The 27,041-nt window shown below is 41.4% G+C and overlaps 1 protein-coding gene across 2 annotated transcripts in view; it reads right to left on the reverse strand.

The window, feature by feature from the left end:
* The window catches only part of LOC122559790 (2'-5'-oligoadenylate synthase 1-like), a 51,821-nt gene that overhangs the window by 10,877 nt on the left and 13,903 nt on the right, over positions 1–27,041 (reverse strand). For both annotated transcript variants that reach the window (XM_043709829.2, XM_087998998.1), the window contains exons 3-7: positions 25,256–25,448; positions 23,757–23,947; positions 17,404–17,564; positions 16,369–16,493; positions 4,272–4,461 (exon numbers count right to left, since the gene is read on the reverse strand). In XM_043709829.2, coding sequence (XP_043565764.2) covers positions 4,272–4,461; positions 16,369–16,493; positions 17,404–17,564; positions 23,757–23,947; positions 25,256–25,448 — 860 coding nt within the window. The remainder of the gene's footprint in view (positions 1–4,271; positions 4,462–16,368; positions 16,494–17,403; positions 17,565–23,756; positions 23,948–25,255; positions 25,449–27,041) is intronic.

Below are 27,041 nucleotides of genomic sequence, written 5' to 3' on the forward strand. Positions count from 1 at the left end.
GAGTGCCAACTCTGAGATACCTCCTGCTATCTCCCCCTGACCATGACACCATCATGAACCAGCAGGTCGTAGCATCCACAATGGTCGCAAATCACATTTCTTCTGGTGATCCTCCCCCCTCCCTGTGCCCTGCACCCTCACCCCCACTGCCCCCCCACCCAACCAACTCACACCTCACAGACCCTCAGCCCTGCACAGTCCACTTCTGCCTCCTTCTCAAAATCCACAAACATGACTGCCCAGGTACACCCTTTGTTTCTGCCTGTTCTTTTCCCACGGAACTCATCTCTTCCTACTTCGACTCGATTGTTTTCTCCTCTTGTTCAGTCCCTTCCCACTTATATCTGCGATTATTCTGACAGTTTCAGAATTTCCAGTTTGCGGGCTCCAGCTGTCTCCTCTTTACCATGGAGGTACAATCCCTTCACATGTCCATCCCCCATCAGGATGGTCTCAGGGCTCTCTGCTTCTTTGCATTAAAAATGCCTGAATTGCCACCATCCACCCCCACCATCCTCCACCTGGCTGAGCCACCCTGGTCAATGTTTCCTTGAACTCCTCTCACTTTCTTCAAGTCAATGGGGTGACAATGGGTACTCACATGAGCCTCGGTTGCACCTGTCTCTTTGTGGAGTATGTGGAACATTCCTTGTTCCAGTCCTACTCTTTCTCACTCACACCTCTTACATTATCAGTGTTGCTTCTCTCTCTCGCCTGGAATTGGAAATGTTGATCAACTCCACTTGCACACTGCCCTCACCTTCAAGTGATTCATTTCTCTGACTCCTCCCTTCCCTTTCTTATCATCTCCTTTTCCATTTCTAGGGATAGGCTGGCCACCAATATCCATTACAAATGAGCAGACTCTCACAATTATCTTGACTATAATTTCCCACACCAGCTTCCTGTAAAGACTCTATTCTACTCTCTTGGTTTCTCCGTCTAAGTCACATCAGTTCCGATGATGCCAGTTTTGACAAGAGAAACTCCCAAAGGTCCACCTTCTTCCTCAACTGAGGATTCTCCACCACCACGGGTTGAAAGGGCCCTCAGCTGGATCAGACCCATCTCCCACACTTCAGCCCTCACCCTCTCTCTTCCCTTCCACAACAGCGATATGGTCCCCTGGTCCTCAATTGCCACTCCACCAGCATCCACGTCTAAATGATCTTTAGCCGCCATTTCCTCCATATTCAGCAGAATGCCACCACCAGGCATATATTCCCCTCTCCTCCCTTGTCAGCTTTCCCCAGGGACTATTCCTTCTTGGACACCCTGGTCCACTTCTCCTCCACTCCTAACAACCACACCACACTCCTTTAGGACCTTCCCATGCAACCGCAGAAGGTGTAATACACACCCATTTACTTCCTCCCACCTCAGTATCCAAGTCCCTAGACTCACCTTTCAGGTGAAGCAGCAATTTACCTGCGCTTCACTCAATCCAGCCTACTGTATTCACTGTTCACAATGGGATCTCCTGTACCCTGGGGAGAAGAAATGCAGTTTGGGTGATCACTTTGTGAAACACCTCCTTCTGTCTGCAAAAATGACCCTGATCCTGCCATTTTAACACATCATCCTGTTCCCTGGTCAACATCTCTGTCACAGGCTTGCTGTAGTGCTCAAACAAAGCTCAGTACAAACTGAAAGAACAGCACCTCATTTTCCACTTGAGGATCCTACAGCCTCTGGATTCAATGTCAAGTTCAATAATTTTAGGGCCTGAATACCTTCTCCCATGTGCTTACCCCAACTCTCACACACCAGGTCTTGTCATCACATGGGCTGTCATCACACACAATCCACTGTCAGCTACTAATGGTCCCAAATAGATTCTCCAGGGCTGACCTTTACCCAGTCCTTTGTCAGTCCCACTGCTATTCTCTCTCCATGGTCTTCACCTCCATCTATTGTTTACTCCTTGCCCCTCCTCCCCACCCTTCCTGTAGTGTATATTCCAACCTTTCCCGAGCTACGATTAGTTCTGAGGAAGTGTCACTGAACCTAAAACATTAACTCTGCTTTCTCTCCACAGATGCTGCCAGGAATGCTGAGCTTTCCCAGCAAATTCTGTTTTGATTCTTGATTTCCAGCATCCGCAGTTCTTTGTTTTTTTTCCCAAAAGTGTTTCATTGGTAATGAAGCTGCTGTGATATTTGGTACTGAATGTCATGCAGATGTACATATAAACATTACAGATTCTTATTATTATCAAATGTACTGTAATATTGTCTAACTCAGATATATCCATACTCCTTTAATTTTGACCTTTTGATATCCAGTTTTAATAGCTCTACCATTGACAGTCATGCATTCAACAGTCAAAGCCCCCCAAACTCTGCAATTCCATTTCTAACTCTCTTCACGTCTGTTCCCTTTTATTTGTCTGTTACGACACTCCTTCGAATTGACTTTTGTAAGCAAGCTTTTAGTCATGTGTTCCAATATCTGCTGGTAGCTCAGTATCAAATATTGGTTGAAACCATTCCCTCGAACATTAGAATGTTGTTCTGTGTAAAAGATACTATATAAATGCAAATTATTGCAGATGTGATTAACATTGACTTTTAAGTGCATAACAACCTCAGAATAGACAAATGTAGCTATTAGCACATTCCCTAAGCATAATGGCAAAATGTAGACAACACTATATTCTGTCGAAGAATGTCAGCCATAAAACTTAAAAATCACAAACCTTTACAGTGATAACAGCACAGACAGTAGGGGGATGCCAGACCTAAAGTGCTAACAATGCTTCAAAGGGCTAATGAGAACATAAAAGGGATATTTATAGCTCTGCTATGTATAATTCTGATTTTTGGGAAGGATGTGTGATGTAAGTACTAAATTGATAAGTAAATGGTAAAGACATTGCAATGAAATGTGAAAGTTAAGACTGTACATTGTCATGCTGACAGTGCATCAGAGAGATACCGCGGTAGAGTTTGTCAAGACATGTAGGCAAAAGTGAGGACTGCAGATGCTGGAGATCAGAGTCGAGTGTGGTGCTGAAAAGCACAGCAGGTCAGGCAGCATCGAAGGAGCAGGAGAATCAATGTTTCGGGCAAAAGCCCTTCATCACGAATGTGATGTCAAGACATACGCTATGTCCCAACAACGGGATCTTGATTAAATGGGCCAATGGGCTGAGAAGTCGCAGATGGAGTTTAATTTAGATAAATACAAGGTGCTACATTTTGGGAAAGCAAATCTTAGCGGAACTTATACACTTAATGGTAAGGTCCTAGGGAGTGTTGCTGAACAAAGAGACCTTGGAGTGAAGGTTCATAGCTCCTTGAAAGTGGAGTCACAGGTAGATAGGATAGTGAAGGCAGTGTTTGGCATGCTTTCCTTAAATGGTCAGAGTATTGCGTATAGGAGTTGGGAGATCATGTTGCAACTGTACAGGACATTGGTTAGGCCACTGTAGGAATATTGCGTGCAGTTCTGGACTCCTTCCTATCAGAAGGATGTTGCGAAACTTGAAAGGGTTCAGAAAAGATTTACAAGCATGTTGCCAGGGTTGGAGGAGTTGAGCTATAGGGAGAGGTTGAATAGGCTGGGGCTGTTTTCCTTGTAGCTTAGTGATGACCTTATAGAGGTTTATGAAATCATGAGGGGCACAGATAGAATAAAAAGACAAAGTCTCTTCTGTGGGGTGGGGGAGTTCAGAAGTAGAGGGCATAGGTTTAGGGTAAGGGGGAAAGATATAAAAGAGACCTAAGAGGCAACGTTTTCAAGCAGAGGGTGGTGCATGTATGGAATGAGCTGCCAGAGGAAGTGGTGGAGGCTGGTACAATTACAACATTTAAAAGGGATTTGGATGGGTAAATTAACAGGAGGGTTTGGAGGGATATGGGCCGGATGCTGGCAGGTGGGACTAGATTGGTTTGGGATATCTGGTCGGTATGGACGGGCTGGACCGAAAGGTCTGCTTCCATGCTGCACATCTCTATGACTCTATGCGCTTGTAAAGTAAAACCTTTACTAGCTGGCCAAAGTATTGAAGTGACAGTTTCAATCATCGAACAGCTGTATATAAGTGCAAGTTTTTAAAAAATTAATGGTCATATCAAAACAAATTAGCAGATTAATTTCTCTGTTAATATGACATAGAGAGAATTTTGACAGCACAAGCAGCATTCACATCATAAGCAATAACTATTACATATTTAAATCAGACAAACTTTCAAATGATTTTAATTTTCTAGAAAAAAATAACCACATTATATGTTGTTTTAAACAATCTAGCATAAATACAAACAAACCTATTGGCCTCAGTAGGCTTAGCGAATGACGTCCTAAACCAATGTTTAACCAGGCGGATCAGATCCTTTACACCAACAGTAGAGGTCTTCACAAAATCCACCTGATACTGCAACAAGGCGATTGAATAAAGCTGGATTTTCACATCATCCCCACAATTGAATAATTGTCGATATAAGTTCCTTTTAACATCTGCAAAATTATAGACAAGCAAATCCCATTTAAAGAAGAATAAAAATCAAACTGGAAAATTAACACTTGTAGTTGTATAATTCTCTCCAATAATTGGAATCAACACAAAGAGCTGTACAACGATTCATATTTTATGCAGCAATTGTTATGAAGAAGAGCCACTATTTTGTACACATCATTCCACAGACAGCAGGGAAATCAACAGTTAATCTATTGTCGAGCTACTGCTTGTGAAAAATGTGCTGGACAGAACACTATGAGAAAGCCCAGTATTTTTAACCATAGTATATGCAATCTTTCAAACACAGTTTTTAAAAAAATTCCTGATGGAATGTGAGCATCACTGGCTAGATCAGCCTTATTTCTCATCCCTATTGCCCTTGAGAAGGTGAGCTGCCTTCTTGAGCTGCTCTAGTCCATGCACTGTAGGTAGAATCACAATACTGTTGTGTGGAGGTGCCGGTGTTGGACTGGGATGGACAGTTGCATGACACTGAGATGTTTTGCAATAAATTGTGTCTTATAATCCCTGCTCCACAGCTATCTGATGAAGGAGCAGCACTCCAAAGCTAATACTTCCAAATAAACCTGTTGGACTAAAACCTGGAGTTGTGTGATTTTTAACACAATACTATTGTGGAGGGAATCCCAGGATTTTGTCCCAACAACACTGAAGGAATGGCTATATATTTCCAAATCACTGTGGAAGCCACCAGTAGCATACTAGAACTTCAAGAGAGAAAGGAAGCACAGTTGAATGTAATGGCCATCATGAAGGAGAAGATGCTGGGGAAGCTAAAAGATCTGAAAGTGAGACCAGATGAGTTATACCCCAGAATTCTGAATGAGACAGCTGGGGAGATTATGTAGATATTGGTGGTGATCATTCAAGAATCACTGGAGTTAAGGAGGGACACAGAGGGTGGGAAAATGGCTAATGTAATATCCTTGTTTAAGAAGGGAGGGAGGCAGAAACTGGAAATTATAGGCTGGTTAGTCTGATTTTGGTTGTTGGTAAGATTTTCAAGGTCATTATTAAGAATAAGATTGTGGTGTACTTGGAAGTTCAGGTAAAACAGAGCTGAGAGAAAGTGAGGACTGCAGATGCTGGAGATCAGAGCTGGAAAATGTGTTGCTGGAAAAGCACAGCAGGTCAGTCAGCATCCAAGGAACAGGAGAATCGACATTTCGGGCATAAGCCCTTCTTCAGGAATGAGGAAGGTGTGCCAAGCAGGTTAAGATAAAAGGTAGGGAGGAGGGACTTGGGGAGGGGTGTTGGGAATGCGATAGGTGGAAGGAGGTTAAGGTGAGGGTGATAGGCCGGAGAGGGGGTGGGGGCGGAGAGATCGGGAAGAAGATTGCAGGTCAAGAAGGCGGTGCTGAGTCCAAGGGCTGGGACTGAGATAAGGTGGAGGGAGGGGAAATGAGGAAGCTGGAGAAATCTGCATTCATCCCTTGTGGTTGGAGGCTTCCTAGGCGGAAGATGAGGCGCTCTTCCTCCAGGCGTCGTGTTGCCATGGTCTGGCGATGGAAGAGGCCAAGGACCTGCATGTCCTTGGCGGAGTGGGAGAGGGAGTTAAAGTGTTCAGCCATGGGGCGGTTGGGTTGGTTGGTGCGGGTGTCCCAGAGGTGTTCTCTGAAACGTTCTGTAAGTAGGCGGCCTGTCTTCCCAATGTAGAGGAGACTACATCGAGTGCAGCGGATGCAGTAAATGATGTGTGTGGAGGTGCAGGTGAATTTGTGACGGATATGGAAGGATCCCTTGGGGCCGTGGAGGGAAGTGAGGGGGGAGATGTGGGCGCAAGTTTTGCATTTCTTGCAGTTGCAGTGGAAGGTGCTGGGAGTGGAGGTTGGGTTGGTGGGGGGGTGTGGACCTGACGAGGGAGTCGCAGAGGGAATGGTCTTTCCGGAACGCTGATAGGGGAGGGGAGGGAAATATTTCCTTGGTGCTGGGGTCTGTTTGGAGGTGGCGGAAATGACGAAGGATGATACGATGTATCTGGAGGTTGGTGGGGTGGTAGGTGAGGACCAGTGGGGTTCTGTCCTGGTGGTGAAGGGAGGGGCGGGGTTCAAGGGCAGAGGAGCAAAAAGTGGAGGAGATGCGGTGGAGAGCATTATCGACCATGTCTGAGGGGAAATTGTGGTCTTTGAAGAAGGAGGCCATCTGGGTTGTTCGGTATTGGAATTGGTCCTCCTGGGAGCAGATGCGGTGGAGGCGAATGAATTGGGAATATGGGATGGCATTTTTACAGGGGCAGGGTGGGAGGATGTGTAATCTGTGGGAGCTGTGGGAGTCGGTCGGTTTATAGTAAATGTCCGTGTTGAGTCGGTCGCCCGAGATATAAATGGAGAGGTCTAGGAAGGGGAGGGAGATGTCTGAGACGGTCCAGGTAAATTTGAGGTCGAGGTGGAAGGTGTTAGTAAAGTGGATGAACTGTCCAACCTCCTCATGGGAGCACGAGGTAGCGCCGATACAGTCATCGATGTAGCGGAGGAAAAGGTGGGGTGTGGTGCTAGTGTAACTGTGGAAGATGGACTGTTCCACATATCCGTCGAAGAGGCAGGCATTGCTGGGACCTATGCGGGTACCCATGGCTACTCCTTTGGTTTGGAGGAAGTGGGAGGATTGGAAAGAGAAGTTATTCAGAGTGATGACCAGTTCAGTCAGTCGAAGGAGGGTATCAGTGGAAGGGTACTAGTTGGGTCGGCGGGAAAGGAAGAAGTGGAGGGCTTTGAGGCCTTCGTGATGGGGGATGGAGGTATACAGGGACTGGATGTCCATGGTGAAGATAAAGCGTTGGGGACCGGAGAAGCGAAAATCATGGAGGAGGTGGAGGACGTGGGTGGTGTCCCGAACGTAGGTGGGGAGTTCTTGGACTAAGGGGGACAGGACCGTGTCGAGGTATGCAGAGATGAGTTTGGTGGGGCAGGAGCAGGCTGAGACAATGGGTCAGCCGGGGCAGTCAGGTTTGTGGATTTTGGGCAGGAGGTAGAAACGGACGGTGCGGGGTTGTGGGACTATGAGGTTGGAGGCGGTGGATGGGAGATCCCCTGAGGTGATGAGGTTATGGATGGTCTGGGAGATGATCGTTTGGTGGTAGGAGGTGGGGTCATGGTCAAGGGGGCAGTAGGAGGAGGTGTCCGCAAGCTGGCGTTTAGCCTCAGTAATGTAATGATAGCCAAACTATCACTGCACCTCCCTTGACTGCCGGTTTGATAGTGAGGTTGGGGTTGGAGCGGAGGGAGTGGAGGGCTGCACATTGCGAGAGTGAGAGGTTGGAGTGGGTGAGAGGGGTGGAGAGGTTGAGGCGGTTAATGTCGCGGCGGCAGTTGGCTGTGAAGAGATCGAGGGCAGGTAAGAGGCCAGTACGGGGTGTCCAGGTGGATGGAATGTGTTGGAGGCGGGAGAAGGGGTCGTCAGAGGGTGGGCGAAAATCCTGGTTGAAGAGGCAACATGACTTTAATAAGGGGAGGTCATGCCTAACAAACCTGTTAGACTTCTTTCAGGAGATGACAAGGGAGTTAAACAAAGGAGATCCAATGAACATGATCTATTTAGATTTCCAGAAGGACTTTGACAAGGTGTCACATAGGTGGCTGCTAAATAAGATCAGAGCCCATGATATTAGAAGCAAGGTACTGGCATGGGGAGTGGATGGTTGACTGGCAGAAGGCAGAGATGAGTCACAAAGAGGTCTTTTTCAGGATGGCAGCTGGAGACTCGTGAATACTGTCAGTGTTCGGATCACAATGTTCAAGTTATATATTAACAATCTGAACAAAGGAACTAAGGACATTGTTGCTAAATTTGCAGATGACACAAAGATAGGTGAAGGGACAGGTAGTTCTGAGGAGTTGGGAAGGCTGCAGAAGGACTTGGACAGGCTAGGACATTGGGCAAAGAAGTGGCTAATTGAATTAAATGTGGGAAAGTGTGAGGTTATGCACTTTGGTCAGAAGAATAAAGGCATTGACTGTTTTATAAATGGGGAAAGGCTTCAGAAATCTGAAACACAAAGGGACTTAGAAACCCTATTCAGGATTCTGTTAATGTTAACATGCAGGTTCAGTTGGCAGTTAGGAAGGCAAATGCAGTGTTTTCATTCATTTTGAGAGAGCTAGAGTATAAGAGCAGGGACAAGATTAGAGTGGAGCCCTTCAAGCCCTCCTGCCCGAAACGTTGATTTTCCTGCTCCTCGAATGCTGCCTGACCTGCTGTGTTTTTCCAGCACCATTCTAATCTTGACTCTAATCTCCAGTATTTGCAGTCCTCACTTTCACCTACAAGAGCAGGGATGTAATGCTGAAGCTGTATCAGGCTCTGGTCAGACATTATTTGCAGTTTTGGGCCCCGTACATAAAAAAGGATATGCTAGCCTTAGAGGGGGTCCAAAGGTGATTTATAAGAACATCTCAGGGAATGAAAGATTTGTCATATGAGGAGCAGTTGAGGACTCTGGGTCTGTACTCAATGAAGTTTAAAGGAATGAGGGGGAGTCTCATTGTAATTTACAGAATCTTGACAGACCTGGATAGAGTGGATGTGAAGAATATGTTTTAACTAGTTGAGACACTAGGACCTGAATTCACAGCCTCAGCGTGTAGGACGGTCTTTTAGAGATGAGATGAGCAGGAATTTCTTCAGTCAGTGGGTGGTAAATCTATGGAACTCATTGCCACAGAAGGCTATGGAAGCTCAGTCATTGAGTTTATTTAAATCAGAGATTCTTGATTAGTAAGAGAATCAAGGTTTATGGGGAGAAGGCATGAGAGTGGGCTGAAGAACATATTATCCTTGATTGAATGTAGATGGTTCATGCTGCTACTGCTGAGATTCTGTGGTAGAGTGACTGAATGTTTGTGAATGTCATGTTAATCAAATGAACTGTTTTTTTCCTGAATGGTGTAAAGTTTCTTGAATGTTGTTGGAGCTGTACTCATCCAGGGAATTGTGAAGTATTCCATCACACTCCTTATAGATTGTGGACAGGCTTTGGGGAATCTGTAGGTGAGTTATTTGCTGCAGTATTCCTAGGCTGTGGTCTACTCTTGTAGCTACTGTATTTATATGATGAGTCCAGTTCAATTTCTGGTCAATGGATGCCTCCAGGATCTGGCTAGTGGGGATTGATTGATGGTAATGCCACTGAATATTATCTCTTATTCAAAATGGTAATTGCTTGCCATTTTTGTGGTGCGAATCTTACTTGCCACTTGCCAACCCAAGCCTGGATATTGTCCAGATCTTGTTACATTTGAACATTGGCTGCTTCAATATCTCAGGAGTGGCAAATGGTGCAGAACATTGTGCAATCATCGATGAAAATACCCACTTCTGGTCTTAGAATGGTTAGATTCTCTTTTGATGGAGATGGTTATTTCTTAGCATTTGTGTGGCATGAATAAAACAGTGGATATATGATGGAATTGTAATTCCAGAACCAGCATCAAACATCCAAAGATGTGAGTTCAATTCCCACTGCTGGGGAATTTAAATTCAATAAATGAATCTGAAATAATGCACTTGCCTGGATGAGTTCAACACCAATAACACTCTAGAAATTTGACACTGTCCAAGACAAAGCAGCCTGCTTGATTGGTACCTCATGCACCACTTTCAAAATTCAACCACCCTATCAGTAAGTCACATTGTCGGCAATGTATACCATGCAGAAGATGCATTGCCTGAACACATCAAGCCTCCCTTGACAACATGCTCTAGACTCACACACTCTACCACCCGGAAGGACAAGATCAGGTGTAAGAGAACACTGTTACCTGTAAATTATCTTCCAAAACATCCTGCCTTGGAACTTTATCACTGTTACTATCATGCAGTCAAAATTCTGGAACTCTCTCCTAATACACTGGCAAAGCTCAGTAATGTTTAAGGTAGATATTGACAGGTTTCTAAATATCAGTGCTGTAAAGGGAGTTGAGTGGGGGAAAGAACATTGAAGTGAATAATCAGTCATGCTCATGTTGAACAGCACAGCAGATCATGTTGTGGTAAATGGGTTATTCTTGCAAATTATTGGATGATAAAATATTGGTTGTAAAAATCCACCTCGTTCATTCATGTCAATCCACTATCCTTATCCCATGGCTGATTCTTAATTGCCCTTGAAATGACTGAATTGTATTCAATAGCTAGAATAGTCTATTTGGGCTGAATCCAAATGGCAGCTGGAACATCTGGAAAATCTTCTTCACTGACACTGGGGATTTGTGCTCAAATTGGGGGAGCTATATCACAGATTGGTCAAGCTGACATTGACACAGACATAAGAAACACTCACTTCTACTAATGTCCCAGTCTCCACCATCACCAATCCTGGGCTCATCCTGTCCTATCAACAGGATAGACCCACCAGAGATACTAGCACAGTGATGTACAGTTAGAAAGGAGCAACCCTGAGAATCTTCATTGTTGCCTCCAGACCTCAACACAGGCAAGGAAAGGGATGAGGTTTCGTGGAGAGAATATAGAAAACTAGTCTGGAGGTTGAAAAGTAGGTCCTCAAGTGTAGTAAAATCTGGACTATTACCAGTGCCATGTGCTAGTAAGCGCAGGAATTGGAGGATAGGACAGATGAATGAGTTGCTGAGGGGCTAATGCAGGAAGTAAGGATTCACATTTTTAGACCAATAGGATCTCTTTAGGAGTAGAAATGACCTGTATAAGAGGGACGGGTTCCATCTGAATTGGAAGGAGATCAATATCCTTGTGGGGAGATTTACTAGTGCTACTTACAATGCTTAAAACTCATAAGGGGTGGGGTGGGAAGCAAAGCAACAATAAGAAAAGGGAAAAGGCTGAGGCTAGTACAGTAGGTAAGGGGAGCAAGTCAAATAATCAAGGCAGATAAGAGCTTGGCAGAGAACAAGGTTGAAGTGATGAATTAAACTATTTATTTCAATGCAAGAGGCCTGAAAATTAAGGCAGATGAACTTGGGGAATGGTTAGGAACATGGGCTAGGATATCATAACTATTACAGAAACATGGCTCAGGGATGGACAGAAGTTGCAGCTTAATGTTCCAGGTATAGATGCAATAGGAAGGTTAGAAAGGGAGGGAAGAGCAAAGGGGAGTGGTGTTTTTGGTGAGGGATAACATCATGGCTGTACATAGGGAGGGTTCCTGGGAGATTATCCAGTGAAGTTATATGGGTGGAACTGAGAAATGAGAAAGGGACGATCACCTTGTTGGAATTGTATTATAGGCCCTCCAATAGTCAGCAGGAAATTGAAAAGCAAATATGTATGGTGATCTCAGACATCTAAGGTAGAAGACAGAGGGTGGTGGTGAAGGGCTGCTTTTCAGACTGGAGACGTGACCAGCAGGATCGGTGCAGGGTCGACTGCTTTTCATTATTTATATAAATGATTTGGATGTGAATATAGGCGATATAGTTAGTAAATTTGTAGATGACACCAAAACTGGAAGTGTAGTGGACAGCGAAGAAGGTTACCTCAGAGTACAATGGGATCTTGATCAGATGGGCCAATGCGCTAAGGAGTGGCAGATGGAGTTTAATTTAGATAAATGCAAGGTGCTGCACTTTGGAAAGGCAAATCAGAGCAGGACTTACACACTTAATGATAAGATCCTGGGCAGTGTTGCTGAACAAAGAGACCTTGGAGTGCAAGTACATAGTTCCTTGAAAGTGGAGTCACAGGTAGATAGGATAGTGAAGAAGCTCCTTAGTATGCTTGCTTTTATTAGTCAGAGCATTGAGTACAGGAGTTGGAAGGTCATGTTCTGGCTGAACAGGACATTGGTTAAGCCACTTTTGGAATATTGTGTGTAATTCTGGTCTCCCTGCTATAGGAAGGATGTTGTGGATTTACAAGGATGTTGCCGGAGATGGAGGATTTGAGCTATAGGGAGAGGCTGAATAGGGTGGGGTTATTTTGCCTGGAGCGACAGGGGTTGAGGGGTGACCTTATAGAGGTTGATAGGCAAGGTCTTTTCCCCAGGGTGGGGGAGTTCAAAACTGGAGGGCATAGGTTTATGGTGAGAGGGAGAAGAGGGACTTAAAAGGGACTTAAGGGGCAACTTTTTAAATGAGAGGATGATGCATGTATTGAATGAGCTGCCAGAGGAAGTGGTGGAGGCTGGTACAATAACAACATTTAAAAGGCATCTGGATGGGTATATGAATAGGAAGGGTTTGGAGGGATATGGGTCAAATACTGGCAAATTAGACTAGATTAATTTAGGATATCTGATTGACATGGGCAAGTTGGATGCAAGGGTCTGTTTCCATGCTGTACAACTCTATAACTCTATCTGTAAGAACAATAAAGTTGTAATGGTAGCAGATTTTAACTTTCCAAACATAGATTGGAACTGCCACAATGTTAAGGGCTTGAATGGGGAGGATTTTGTTATTTGTGTACGAGAAAACTTTCCTATTCAATATGTGGATGTACCTACTAAAGGAGGAGCAATACTTGACCTTTTGTTGAGAAATAACACAGGACAAGTTATGCAGGTGTCAGTAGGGAAACATTTTGGGGCAAATAATTATAATTCAATTAGTTTTAAAACAGTTATGGAAAAAGATACAAAAGTTAAAGTTCTAAATTGGAGTTTGGCCAATTTTGGCAGTATTAGACAGGGTCTTTCAAAAGTTTATTGGGGGAGACCATTCACAGGCAAAGGGATGATTAGAAACTGGGAGGCTTTTGAAAATGAGATAACAAGAGTTCAGAGACACTATATTCCTGGTAATGCGAAGGACAAGGCTGGTAGGTGTGGGGAATGCTGGATGACTCAAGAAATCGAGGCTCCAGTCAAGAAAAAGGTGAAGGCATGTATCAGCATAGACAGCTAGGATCAAGTGAATCCTGATAGGAATGTAAGGGTAGTAGGAATATACTCAAGAGGGAAATCAGGAGGGCAAAAAGATAGTGTTGACAAATAGAGTTAAGGAGAATCCAAAGAGATTCTATAAGTACATAAAGGGCAAAACAGTAACAAGGGAAAGAATAGGGCATCTTAAAGATCAACAAGGCCATCTATGTGTGGAATCATAGGCAATGGCTGAGATACTAAATGATATTTTGCATAAATATTTACTGTGGAGAAAGACATAGAAGCTGGGGTACTTGGGGAAAAAATGATGACTTGAAAAGAGTTAATATTACAGAAGAGGAGGTGCTGGAAGTCTTAAAACATATAAAGGTAGATAAATCTCCAGGACCTCATCAAGTGTTTCCCAGAATTCTGAGGGAAGCTAACGAAGAGATTGTTGAGCTCCTTGCAGAGATATTTGTATCACTAACAGCCATGGGTGAGGTCTCGGAAGACAGGAGGTTAGCTACTGTGGTGCTATTATTTAAAGAAAGGGTCTAAGGAAAAGCCAGGGAACTATCGACTAGTGATCCTTATGTCAATGGTGGATAAGTTGTTGGAATGGATTCTGAGGGACAGGATTTGCATATATTCAGAAAGGCAAAGACTGGTTGGGGATAGTCAACATAGCTTTGTGTGTGGGACATTGTGTCTCACCAACTTGTTTTTTGAAGATTGATGAAGCCAGAGCGGTAGACGATATCTATTTGGATTTCAGCAAAGCATTTGACAGGGTTCCTCATGGCAGACTGGTTAGTAAGGTTAGATCACATGGGATCCAGAGAGAGCTTGCCAATTGGATACAAAATTGGCTTGAAGGTAGGAGAGATGGTGGTACATGGTTGATTTTTGAACCGGATGCAAGTAACCAGCTGGATGGGTGCTGCATCCACTGCTTTTTGTCATTTATAGGAAGGATTTCTATGTGAACATCAGAGGTATGGTAAGTAAGTTTGCAGATGACACCAAAATTGAAGGTGGTGTATGTATGGAATGAGCTACCAGAGAATGTGGGTACAATTACAACATTTAAAAGGCATCCAGACGGGTATATGAATAAGAAGGGTTTCGAGGGATATGGGTCAAATGCTGGCAAATGGGACTGTATGACTCTATGAATCTATGTCCTGCTGAAGTCTCAGCAAACATAGGCAAGGAAACCTCTTGTTGATTACCTTCAGATGAAGAATCAGAGCTCCTTCATGATGAATACTACTTGGAAAAAGCATAAATGGTAGGAAAGGCAAAGGATGTACTCTGGGTGAGATTTTTCAATGTCGATGGCCAAGATTGACTCAATAGCACCACTACAGATGGCTGACTGAGGCCTCAAAGGCAGCAATTGCCATACTGGGCCTGCAACTGGCAATGAGACCACAACCATGAGGTAAACATACTTCAGATTAGATTAGATTACTTGCAGTGTGGAAACAGGCCCTTCGGCCTAACAAGTCCATGCCACACCCCCGAAGCGCAACCTACCCATACCCCTACATTTACCCCTTACCTAACACTACGGGCAATTTAGCATGGTCAATTCACCTGACCTGCACATCTTTGGACTGTGGGAGGAAACCGGAGCACCCGGAGGAAACCCACACAGACACGGGGAGAACGTGCAAACTCCACACAGTCAGTCGTCTGAGGCGGGAATTGAACCCGGGTCTCTGGCGCTGTGAGGCAGCAGTGCTAACCACTGTGCCACCGTGCCGCCCACATGTCTTGTAAGTGAAATGAACCGGAAAGAATGCTACAGAGAGGGATACACTATCAACCTCTAGTTTTTGTCCTCCATTTGTCTATCTGCCATAGATATATCCATCCATAACAGAATTGACAAGACTGAACACTTAACATTCTTTAGTGGACATGAAATTCCAATTACAGAGAGGGTATATGTTCCATTGTGGTCTGAGACACTATCACTCTGCTAAATGGTCAAAAATCATACAACACCAAGTTATAGTCCAACAGGTTTATTTTGAAAACACAAGCATCTGAAGAGGGAGCAGCACTCTGAAAGCTTGCATTTTCAAATAAACCTGCTGGACTATAACCTGGTGTTGTGTGATTTTTGATCTTGTCCAACCCAGTCCAATACTGGCACCTTCACATCATAACTGTGCTGAACGGGATAGATTCAGAACAGGTCTAGGAACTGAAAACAGTAAAATGCAGTAACTTCTTACCTCTGGAATTTATCTCTTTGATTTATGTTTGGACAAAATTATAATGAGATCTGGAGCTAAGTGATGGTGGCTGTTGCATAAATTGATGACATGAGGTCTGACCAATTTTGTTCTTATTGTACTTTGTCATAGTAGATTAGTGCAACTGAATGGCTCAGTAAGCCAATATAGAAGGCTTAACACATTGTTAACACATTGCTGTGGGGTCAGAGTCATGAACAGGTCAGAATGAATAAAGATAATTGATTGCCCTGCTTAAAGCAACCAGTCAAATTTCATGATAATCACGTAGTTTCAAGTTCATCATTATTGAGAATAACCTTTTATTTAAACATTCCAGATTGATATCATGAATTTAAATTCCCCGCCTGTTGTGCTTGGATGTGAAATTTTTGTCATGTGGCTGTGTGTGTGGGTTACTAACAGTACCATAACACTACTCTAGTGTACCTGGGTATTATTGATTAGAAAATCATAGAATCGCTGTACAGTACAGAAAAGGCCCTTTGGCCTATCAATTCTGCACCAATAAAAACTACTCTAACTCTACTGGATTCCCACTTTCTAGCACTTGGCCGGTATTATAACATTTCAATTCAAGTACTTTTTAAAGATTGTGAGGTTTCCTGCCTCACCAATCCTCTTAGGCAGTGCACTCCAGATTAATTTGCTACAAAGTGTAGAATATTTCCCAAAAGATCTGGACATGGAAGGTATAACATAAAATATATAATTTATTCTTTAAATTACAGAAAAAATATTTATAAAGTAAAACACATGTAGAACAAAGATGTATTCTCTTTTAAATGCATTACATGCTGAGATCCAAATAATCCACTGACAAATTAAGTGCAAACCTTGGGCTGGTGTAGGTCCTAATAAATCACAGCAAAGCATAACGTCAAAGTGATGAATATGTAGATCCTTGAAACACTTGAATTGAAATCGAAGAGAGAGTGAGGACTTCTTTTCCATTAATATCCTAAAACATCAAATAGTTTGGATCATATATGTGTCCCATTTACAATAATGTGCTGATAGTGCTGTGATTTACTATTTCCACAATTCATTCATGCAACTTATCCAGAATTAACACATTACTTTTTAATACACAGGTTAGCAGCTGTTGGAATAGGCAAAGGGCGTACCTCATCAATGACAGTGCACAGAAAGAAGCTTGTACAAGATTGCCTTGGAGGCAACGAGTTAAATTTTCTTTTCAATTAGAAAGTCAAGTTTTCATATTATTCTATACAAAATGCTTAGTCCATAAGATGGATAGAAAGAAAATGCTCCTTGAGACTTTGAAAAAGGTCAGGAATAGGAATGGCCCAATCACAGTGATCCTTAAAGTCAGGCTCCTCTGAATTTCATGCTATTAACTAGCATGGGATGGTTCAATATCAATATGGACTGAATTCAGTGGGTACTGTCTTATACTTACACGTACCAAATAACCTGATTCGCTGTTAATGTTAATTGTTTACTTTTGGAACATCAAATTATATCAGTTCTCAATTGAGATCCAACAGAGCTAAATGTGTCTTCTACATGCTGTTCACAAATGGTAGGCCTAATTTCTAAGAAGTCATTCACAAAACTGGCTATCAGGTGCAAGTAGCAGCAGAATGGAGACATGGTTGCAGAGAATATCTTGCACAGCACAATACCTTCAAAAATTAAGAATATTGGAGATAAACAAGTGAACTAGTCAGCAGCAGCAGAGAAAAGCAGGTTTAATGGATTCACCCGATGAAGAATCCCTCTTGCAACATTGACTTACTTTTTCAATACAAATGTAACAATTCTGCTTTACACTTTCATTATTTTTATTTTGTGTTGCAAAGTACCAGGGTTAACAAACTTTAAATAATAAACATTTTTCATCTTACCTGTTGGTCATTAAAGATAATTTCAAATTATACTCCAGATCACGTAACACTGTCGCTATCTTCTCCTTGCAGTCATCAAGGCTCATAAGTGCAGAGCTAAACATCACAATATCAATATCAGACCAATCTCTGGTGTCTGTACCTTTGAAATAAGAGCCACCCTATGAAGATACATTATAAAAATTACAGTACAGGTTAGAAAGACTTGCATTTTTGAGCACCTTTCACAACCTCAGGAGGTTTGCTTTACAACTAGTGTAGTACATTTACAGGGTAGACACTGCTACCATACAGAAAACATAGTAGCCAATATTCACACAACCAACTCCCAGAAACAATAATGAAATAAGGTTATTTATTCTCGGTCCTGACTGAGGGATAAATATTGTAATGGACATCGGGAGAATTCCTTTGGTCTGTGTTGATTAGTGCTGTGGGTGTTTATGTACATTTGAGGGGAGAGTCAGAAATTTTAATATCTCATTTATAAGATACACTCCAATAATGTAGTATTGCTTCAGTAATGAACCGATATAATATCCTGGAAAATGTGTTTAAGTTTCTGGAGTGGACTTGAAGTAACAACATCTCCATTTTCCATAACCATTCAAACAATTTGCTCAAAAGTATTGGGGATATTTCCCTAGTAGCATTAATTACTTATTTAATAATTATAATAATAATTTACCATCTTGACTTATAAAGATTTTAGAAATTTTGGTAAAGGTAATAAATCAACATAGTGCCTAAATGAGTTCTTGTCACTAGTTGTAACCGTTACCAGTTTAATATGAAGTTACCTTATTCTTCTGTAGATTGATTATGCAGTTGAACAGTTAACTAGAGGTTGATGGTGTATCCCTCTCTGTAGCATTCTTTCTGGTTCATTTCACTTACGAGCACAGAAAGAAGTTATTGCAGTAATATGCCCATGGGTTGTATATTAAATGCACATACATATGTATTTTGGAAGGGGGAATGTAACATAGGTTGATGGCTAGCTTTGCACCTCCCCGCTCACTCCTGGTTGCAACACAATAATACAGTGGGTGGCTGGGAACCAAAATCAGCAGCTTGCCAACTGTATGTAGGTAAATAATTAAGGGTGTATTGAACTTGTCATAAAACAGTTGACTTGAGCAGCCAAGCAGGAATGGTGAGCATATTTTTTGTTAAAGTGTCTACTATAGCAGGAAGAAAGCAGGGGACACTCTTATTGGAGAGTACCCCTTGTGCATTAGGAACCTTGAGAAGATAGCGCCAGCTCTCCTCCACTTCAAACATACTTGTCTGTACAATCTCAGAGGACAAGAAGCTGACTTGGATGCCTGCAATGCATGCATCATGGCAGAAATGACATAGCTACAGCAATCTAGTAGGCACATTAGTACAGCACTGCCAAGTATCTTTCTTTCAGACAAAAACAAACAAATTGCTTTATTTTTATTTTCACTGCAAATTATCCAAGCTATCACTATGCACACTATGCAATAGCAGTTTGTTATTCACATCGGTCTCTGCACATGCACTGAACTCATAGACTTTAATCAAGTTGATCTCTGAATAGTATTGTGATGATCCCAGCTGGTGGTCTTACTGGGAAAATCAGATCCTGGTTTGATGGATATAAGCCTTTTTCTGTTTAGTTAGTTAATATGATGGTTAGTCACTGAGATATATTCACATGAGGCTGCAGATTTTCTTTGACAACAGAAGTTTATTACACAAAGGAAGAAATGCAACAAGCCATAATGTTTAAATATAGAAGACAGTAATAATGATCTTAGAGCGCAGAACAAAAAGTCTCAAGCTGTTCTTCACACTATCCATCACAGAACAGCTCAGACAAATTCAGAAAAATTACACTCCTATCACATTGCTTCTGGTTGTTTAATAGATCGATGTCCACTTGATGAATTAGATGGCAATGACTGTTTTAGAGATTCACAAGACTAAGCAATTATGAACTGTCAACTTACTGGTTAAAACTCTAAACCACTTTTAAAACTGCTCCTCTACACACATGTACAGACACAAAAAAAGAGTGTTCTCAGTTCAGTGAACCTTGTCCTCTGTGTTTACGGATATGGTCCCTTTGCTCATTTGAATTTTTGATCATCCACCTTCCAGTTCTTCCACTTGTTTACAGGAAGCACAGGATTATGGATTCACACTTGTAACGATTTCTAACATAATTACATAAAAGTCACAGCTTTCAGCAATTGATGAGGAAAGTAAACTAGCTACCTTCACATATGCTTTTTACTGCAGTGTCATGGTCTCCATTTTCTCATAATACTAAGGTATCGGTTTTGATTCAATTTCTGAGTGGTTGAATGCAACTCTCAGTTCAGAATTCATTTGTTGTATTTCTATCAAAGAAGATGGTTGAAACATGTCAGCCTCACTCCTTTTACTTTCATTCTTTTCATTTACATTTTCAAAAATGATATTCAAGACCTGAATTTTCAATTCAACTCCTTATCTTCAGATTCCTCATCTTCCTGCCTAAATCTTATTAGCCTGACAGCTAATCAATACACAGCTGAGAAAATATCCAAGATGTTCCTCCTGCAACATTTTAATTTCTTTTACTTCTACTCTCATTCTACATCCCCGTCTCAATATTTGAAACTAGCCATTTCCTAAATAAAAACCTGGGATAGACTAGGTAATTACAGATGAGTTAGTCTGATGATAGAGGTAGGAAAATTATTTGAAGAAAATTCTGAAGGACAGGATTAAACAATACTTAGAAAGGCAGGGATTGGTCAGAAATAGAACATATTTGTTAGACTAATTTAATTGATTTTTTTTTAAAAAGTGACTAAATATATTGATAAGGGTAGTGCATCTGATGTTGTTTAAATGGACTTCAGTAAGGCCTTTGACAAGATCCCACATGGAAAGCAGGATCAAGAGCTAACAGCCCATGGGACCCAAGACAAGTATTTAAACTGGATGCAAAATTTGCTTGCAAATAAGAGACAAAGTGTGATGGTGAAGGAATTTCTTTGTAATTGGAAGCCTGTGAACAATGGCGTATCATAGGGATTGGTGCTGGCACCTTTGGTGTTTGTTATGTACATTAATGACTTGGATATGAATGTAGGAGGTGTACATTTGTAGATGACATGAGATTTGATGGTGTTGTTGATGGGAAGGAGGTTGAGCTCAGGCTACAGTCTGACATTGATCTGCTGGTACATGGGGAAGAGCTATAGCAGCGGGAATTTAATTTTGATAAGTTTGAGGTGATGCATCTTCAGAGGTCTAACAAGGGAAAGATATACACAATGGATAGTAGGTACCTATGGAATACTGAGGAACAAAGGGACCTTGGTGTACAAGTCCATAGATCCCTGAAAGTGTCAGTATAGGCAGACAAGGTGGTGAAGAAAGCATACAGGTAATTGGTTCTCTTTGTACTGAAACTACAGTTTTAATACTAGTTCCTTTCCTGATATCCTCTTTTCTGAAGATTCCTTGGACATCCCCATCAACTACAAGCAATCTCCCATTTAGCTTCTGGAAATTTTTATGATGCATCCAGTCTTAATATAATGGAAATAAGCTATTTTCTTCATATACTTTTTGGGGTTAGTTTTCTCCTTTAATACTTTTGTATGCATCCCTAAGATGAATACTTCATTCATTTTTAGGTAGTCTATTCCTCGAGTTTCTTCGTGGACTTCCAATATGACCATTTCCTAACATGGGAGACATTATAGGTATCTGTCAGAACCTTTGCTTCTCAAATCTTTAATATTTGATGCTCATCTAAATAAGTTTTAAGGTTTGCTGGAATGCTAATTCTAAAATCTTTCTTGACCATGATTTATATTACGTTCTCAAAGCATCTGTCCAACTTCAGCGATCTTAAATCACCGATCGCTCAGTTGTTCTTTTTCTCTTGCAAATTTCACAAATGGCCAGTAGGACACTTCTCTTCTCTTCCTCAGATTCAACTAAATTCCTTGGTAGCATGCATCAATACACTTTAAGATTTCTCCTCTCAATTCTTTAGCAATACTGGCTCTACCTTATTTGAACAATACACCATCTGGAGCTGTCAATTCATCTCTGCATTTGCAATACATTCGTGAGACCACATGATTGTCCTTGAAACTTTCAGTCTATCCCCTAAATACTACTTCTTGCAACTTGGAGAATTGTATCTTGTCAGGTAGTTTTAGGCAAGTTGTTTGTCTATTAAGTTCAATATTTCTACTGGGTTGATGACCTCCACAGCTTTATGTTGGATTTAGATATTATTATACTCTGTCACAACGTTCTCTCCTCTTTTAAATAGTGTACTACTCTCAACAGTAGCTCAGTGATGTAGATCTGTTTCACTTGCCTGTACGATATGTCCAGATGTTATCGCTTTAACCAGAGTAACATTCTTCACAGACTCGTTGGAGCAGATAGTAATGACTTCAGGAAATGCTTTCAAGTGACTTATGGTCAAACTCAACTGTCACATTGCCTCTTCCAAGTGGATATTGACGAAAATATCCATAAGCAAAAACAATGACCAGGCACTTTTCCTCAATTTGAGCATAGTATTGTATCATTTGTGTTAATGCCCTGGATACAAATGTAACCAATTGTCCTTGCTCCATTAAAGTTGCTGCAAGTCTCACTAGTGACACACTGCAAGGTGACTTCAACATTTACACCGTAACATTTCAGCACTTGCACTGCAACAGTGCTGCTTTTTGGTCTGTGCCCCAATATTATTGCACATCCTTGAGAATGTTCAATAGTTTACATTCTAACTTCAAGTTACTAAATAGAATTTTGCTAAACAGTTGATGAGTCCAATAAATTGTTGCACTGTATTTATATTTGTTGGGTTTTGAATCAATGCTGCAGCTTTTTTTTTGGGAGCCGGGTGAAGACTTTTTCCTGTCTGTACCTGACCGATGACCTTCTGAAAAATTTAATAGTAACTGTTTTCTGATTCTTCTCCAGGGTCATCTGACAAGCTTTTATATCAGTCAGAGTCAATTTTGATTATGGTTAGCAATGTTTTCTTCCACTGTCATTCCCTTTCATAAACGGGTATATCACTTACAATAGCAATTTTTTCAAGAAGATCGCTATTTCACTCTGTCTGCTTTGACACCTTGTGGAGTTGTGGAAATGTCAATTAATATGTGGAATCATCTGTATCCCTGAATGGCATCCACAATGTAGTTATAAAGCTGCTGCTTTCATTTAGATTCACCTGACAGTGCCTATGTTTCACATCCCGCATAGTGAAGATTTTTGCCTTTCCAAGATGTGGGAAAATTCCTTTGTTGATTGGCAAAGGTTCAACTATATAGAAAATTATTAGCTTAAATTCTTCAAATTGTAGGTCAATATACTTCTGCCATCCTGTTTCCTCCCTCAGTTGAAGCAAAATGCTCAGAGACACAGAGTAGTTTTACCTCCTTCAACTTTTTTCAGGGCCCTGGAGAGAGAGAACAATTGTCCATGTGCACAGGGACATGAGTTCACAGTCTTCTCTGGAACAGCAGTTTCTTAAGGAATTATATAATCACTTACAGGGAGGAGAATCCAGATAAGGCAGCATGCATATTGATTAGGTGACCGTTACAATCAGTAAGTGTCAACTGTAGAGATTAAGCCATCTGCTGTTACACAATGAATAATTGGCTTCACATAATGGATACTCCTCCCCTTGTTAACTGACTTTGCATAGTGAATGCTTCTAATATAATTAAATGGCTCTACACAATGAATGTTTTTCCACCTTGTTAACCCATTACCCTTGCATTCAGCACCCCATTGGTAACTGCAAGTTCTTATCTGATCTGAGTCATGCTCAGCCGAACATCTTGTTTCATAAAACTCAAAACTTAACTCTTTCCCTACCTGCTCATACCCTATACACATTCTCACTTCAAATGTAGCTATATTCATAAGAAATGTGAGATGCAAATCTCTTCGGCATATTTCCCTATTATATTTGGCAAAGGAACCGATGATTTGCTGTCCAACAGGTTCTATTCAGATTGTGAATCTGCTTTTAGGCAAACAGCTTTGTGTGTAAATTCTGGGAATGGTCAAGTATATCTCCTTCCATTCAGCTGAAATATCTTTTGAAATTGGTCAACTATATCTTTTGACACTAAGTTAATCAGTTGGGTCCAAAGAATATAACAACTTTAATTCCAATTGTTTTTTAATTCTTCTTCGGGGTCATCTGGCAAGCTTTGTATGTCAGTTACAATCAATTCTTTTCCATGAAATATTTAAGAAAAACTACAATTTGTCTAAGATTTTTCATAGTTCTCTCCCCACCACCCCCAATAAAATTTTGTGATCTTAAAGCCCATTACCTTGATAATTCGGGTCACAGATATGGGACAGCATTCTTGAATTAAATCAATACATTCTTCTATTTCTCCAGCACAAGCCATTCTCACAAATCCCATTTCTGGTTGAAGGTATGTTTCCATAAAGTTTTGTAATAGCACTGAGCTTGTGAGATCTAACACACTGTCTGGGGAGAATGCTGTTGACATTCTTGCTGTAAAAATGAAGTAAAAAGTCATTTTTTTAAGAAGTCCCTACATATTGGTAAATAAAAGTTATGTAAGTAGTTGACCAACTTACAATTCTTACTTATTTCCAGTTTTCTAAACTTTTACATAGGTTAAAGAAAAATATTTTCCTTCTCCCACTGAGCTTTCAAGTTTTTATAAGAATCTACACTTGCAGCACTCAATCTAATGGAGAATTTATCTTTCCAATTTAAATAACTTGAATGATTATATTTCAAACACTTTCTTTCATGCATTTTTTTCTTTTCCAAAATTGACTTCCTTGCAAATCTCAAACAGCTGTGCAATCAGATTCATTGCAAAAAACATGTAGGGGATGCCAAAGGAAACTAAATTACATTTTTAATCAAAAGGAAATAAAGGTCTCAAATTTCCTGACAATAGGTGGTGGGGATTATTGTCAGAAGCGTGACAGGACAGTTCTCTTGCTCGATATGGCATTGCTATGTCATCAACTCCATTAGTGGGTCAGTTTAGTTTTAATAATTTGCTAAGTTTTTGGTGATATATGTGCTATTAAGGAGAGCTTTCTGGTGGGTAGTGAGATAGAAATTTGATGTAGCATATGATTGCTTCTGTAGTTTAAAAGGAGAGGTCAATGATTATTTGGTTCAAGAATTTGTAAGTACTGGACCAAATAAGTCAGTGGAACTGTGCATGAATAAATTGAAAAGTTCTGCTTCCACTTCCCCACTTCCATGTTGTATCACCCAACCCCATCTCAGTCACTTCACATATCCCATCATAATGCCCTCTTGGCAAGAATTCAAAATAAAAGTCATCAACAAAAATTCTTCACAAAAACCTCTTCACTGAACAGTTCATCCAAGTAGCATTGAGCAATTCACCTTTCTGTATTTTCACAAGTAAAGTCCAAGTCCTTATTGGAACAGAGTCTCTGAGTACAGAGTACCTTTACACAAAGCTCTAAACCAGAGTCCAAGGAGCTAGGAAGAGTTGTGAGATTGATTACATGTTGCACAATGCAACAGGGATTTGAGCTGTTGTTACAGGGTGAATTTAAGTAGATATATGATAACTACTATTTATAGATACAATATTGAGGCATTACAGATAATGCTACCAGTTACCTATGGATTTTCATCACTCTATCTTCTTGCAGTTATTATAAACCCATCTAAAAACAGATGATAATATCAAGAAAAATCTAGGTTCAACAGAACAAACCTGATGACATAGGTTTTGAACTGGTTTACCCATCCCAAATGGTACAAAAACTAATATCGTTCCATAAACATTTGGATGTAGGTTACCTCTTTGGCTGGCTGTAAAATGATGTGCTTGTCTCTCATGTTGCTCTCTGCTGTGGATGGTCCCAAACACCCTGCCACACATCCGACAAGACACAGCCTTCTCTAATTCAACAAATTTGTCCTCTCGTTGCAAGGGTTTGTCCCAGTACAGATTCTTGCACACCAATTTATGTTTATCTTGATCATGTACTGTCTATGGATAAGCATAATACAGTCAGTGGTAGGGAAATTATAGGGGAAGAATCTTAAGGACAGCATTTACTCATATTTGGAAAAAATATGGACTTACTAGCACTAGGCAACATGGTTTTGTGCAGTGAAGGTCATGTTTCTCAAACTTGATTGACTTGTTTGAGGAAGTGACAAAGATCATTAATGAAGGCAAGGTGGTAGGTATTGAGTGTGTGGACTTTAGCAAGGCCTTTGACAAGGTGTCTCATGGCAGGTTAACACAGAAGGTGCAGTCACATGTGATCCGCAGTGAGCTGGTAAGATGGATACAGAACATTCGGAATATGTTTACAGTTCTGGCCACCACACCGCCAAAAAGATATGAAGGCTTTGGAGAGGGTATAAAAAAGGTTTTTACCTAGTTTGTAAATTACCTGCTTTGAGGAGAGATTGGACAAACTTGTTTTTTTCACTCCAAAATGAATGATCTCACACTTGCTTACATTCAAATTGATTTATCACATGGTCACATGGTCCCACAATTCATGGTTTTGAAGAATGTAAATCTGCCACTGGGGAAACGGGCACAAACTATGGGATTGAACCCAGTTTTGCTGAGGCTGTATTATGTTTAGATTAAATCTCCAAAGTACAGTGAGTCTAGGAAGGGAGGACACTGTGGTGGTGTCACTGAGTAATTTTTTAAGGAACAACAGCTTGATTCCCTTGCATGAAAATAATCAAAGATTACCAGAGATAAATGGGATTGTGGAATTTGGAAGACAAGCCAAACAGCCATGATTTTACTTAATGTTCAAAGGATTGAATAGACTGCTTCTGTTTTTAATTCAAACATTCATATGGGTAGATCTTCCACCAGGAGAAAGTGAGCACTGCAGATGGTGGAGATCAGAGTCAAGACTGTGGTGCTGGAAAACCACAGCAGGTCAGGCAGCATCCGAAGAGCAGCAAAATCGACATTTTGGGCATAAGGCCTTCATCAGGAATGAGGTTTGTGGGCCAGAGGGGCTGAGAGATAAATGGGAGGGGTGTGGGGTTGGGGGGGGAAGGTAGCTGTGAATGTGATAGGTAGATGAAGAAGGGGAGAAGGTGATGGATCAGAGAGGAAGCCAGAGCGGATAGATGGGAAAGATGATGGACGTCAAGAGGGCGGTGCCATGTTGGAGACTTGGGACTGGGATAATGTGGGGGGAGGGAAAATGAGGAAACTGGTGGAATCCACATTGATCCCATGTGGCTGCAGGGTCCCAAGGTGGAATATGAGGCATTCTTCCTCTAGGCATTGGGTGGTAAGGGTTTGGCGATGGAGGAGACCGAGGACCTACATGTCCTTGGTGGAGTGGGAGGGGGAGTTGAAGTGTTCAACCATGGGGCAGTTGGTTGCTGCAGGTCTCCAAGAGATGCTCTCTGAAACGATCTGTAAATTGGCGTCCTGTCTCCCTGATGTAGAGGACACCACATCGGGTGCAACGGATATCATAGATGACATTAATGAAGGCACAGGTAAATTTCTGTTGGATGTAGAAGGATCCTTTGAGGTGTTGGATGGAGGTAAGGGGGGGAGGTATGGGCGGAGGTTTTGCACTTTCTGCCT

Source organism: Chiloscyllium plagiosum, unplaced genomic scaffold (genome assembly GCF_037043375.1).
Source record: "Chiloscyllium plagiosum isolate Xiang-an unplaced genomic scaffold, Cpla_swu_hap1 HiC_scaffold_2, whole genome shotgun sequence".
Classification (NCBI taxonomy): domain Eukaryota; kingdom Metazoa; phylum Chordata; class Chondrichthyes; order Orectolobiformes; family Hemiscylliidae; genus Chiloscyllium; species Chiloscyllium plagiosum.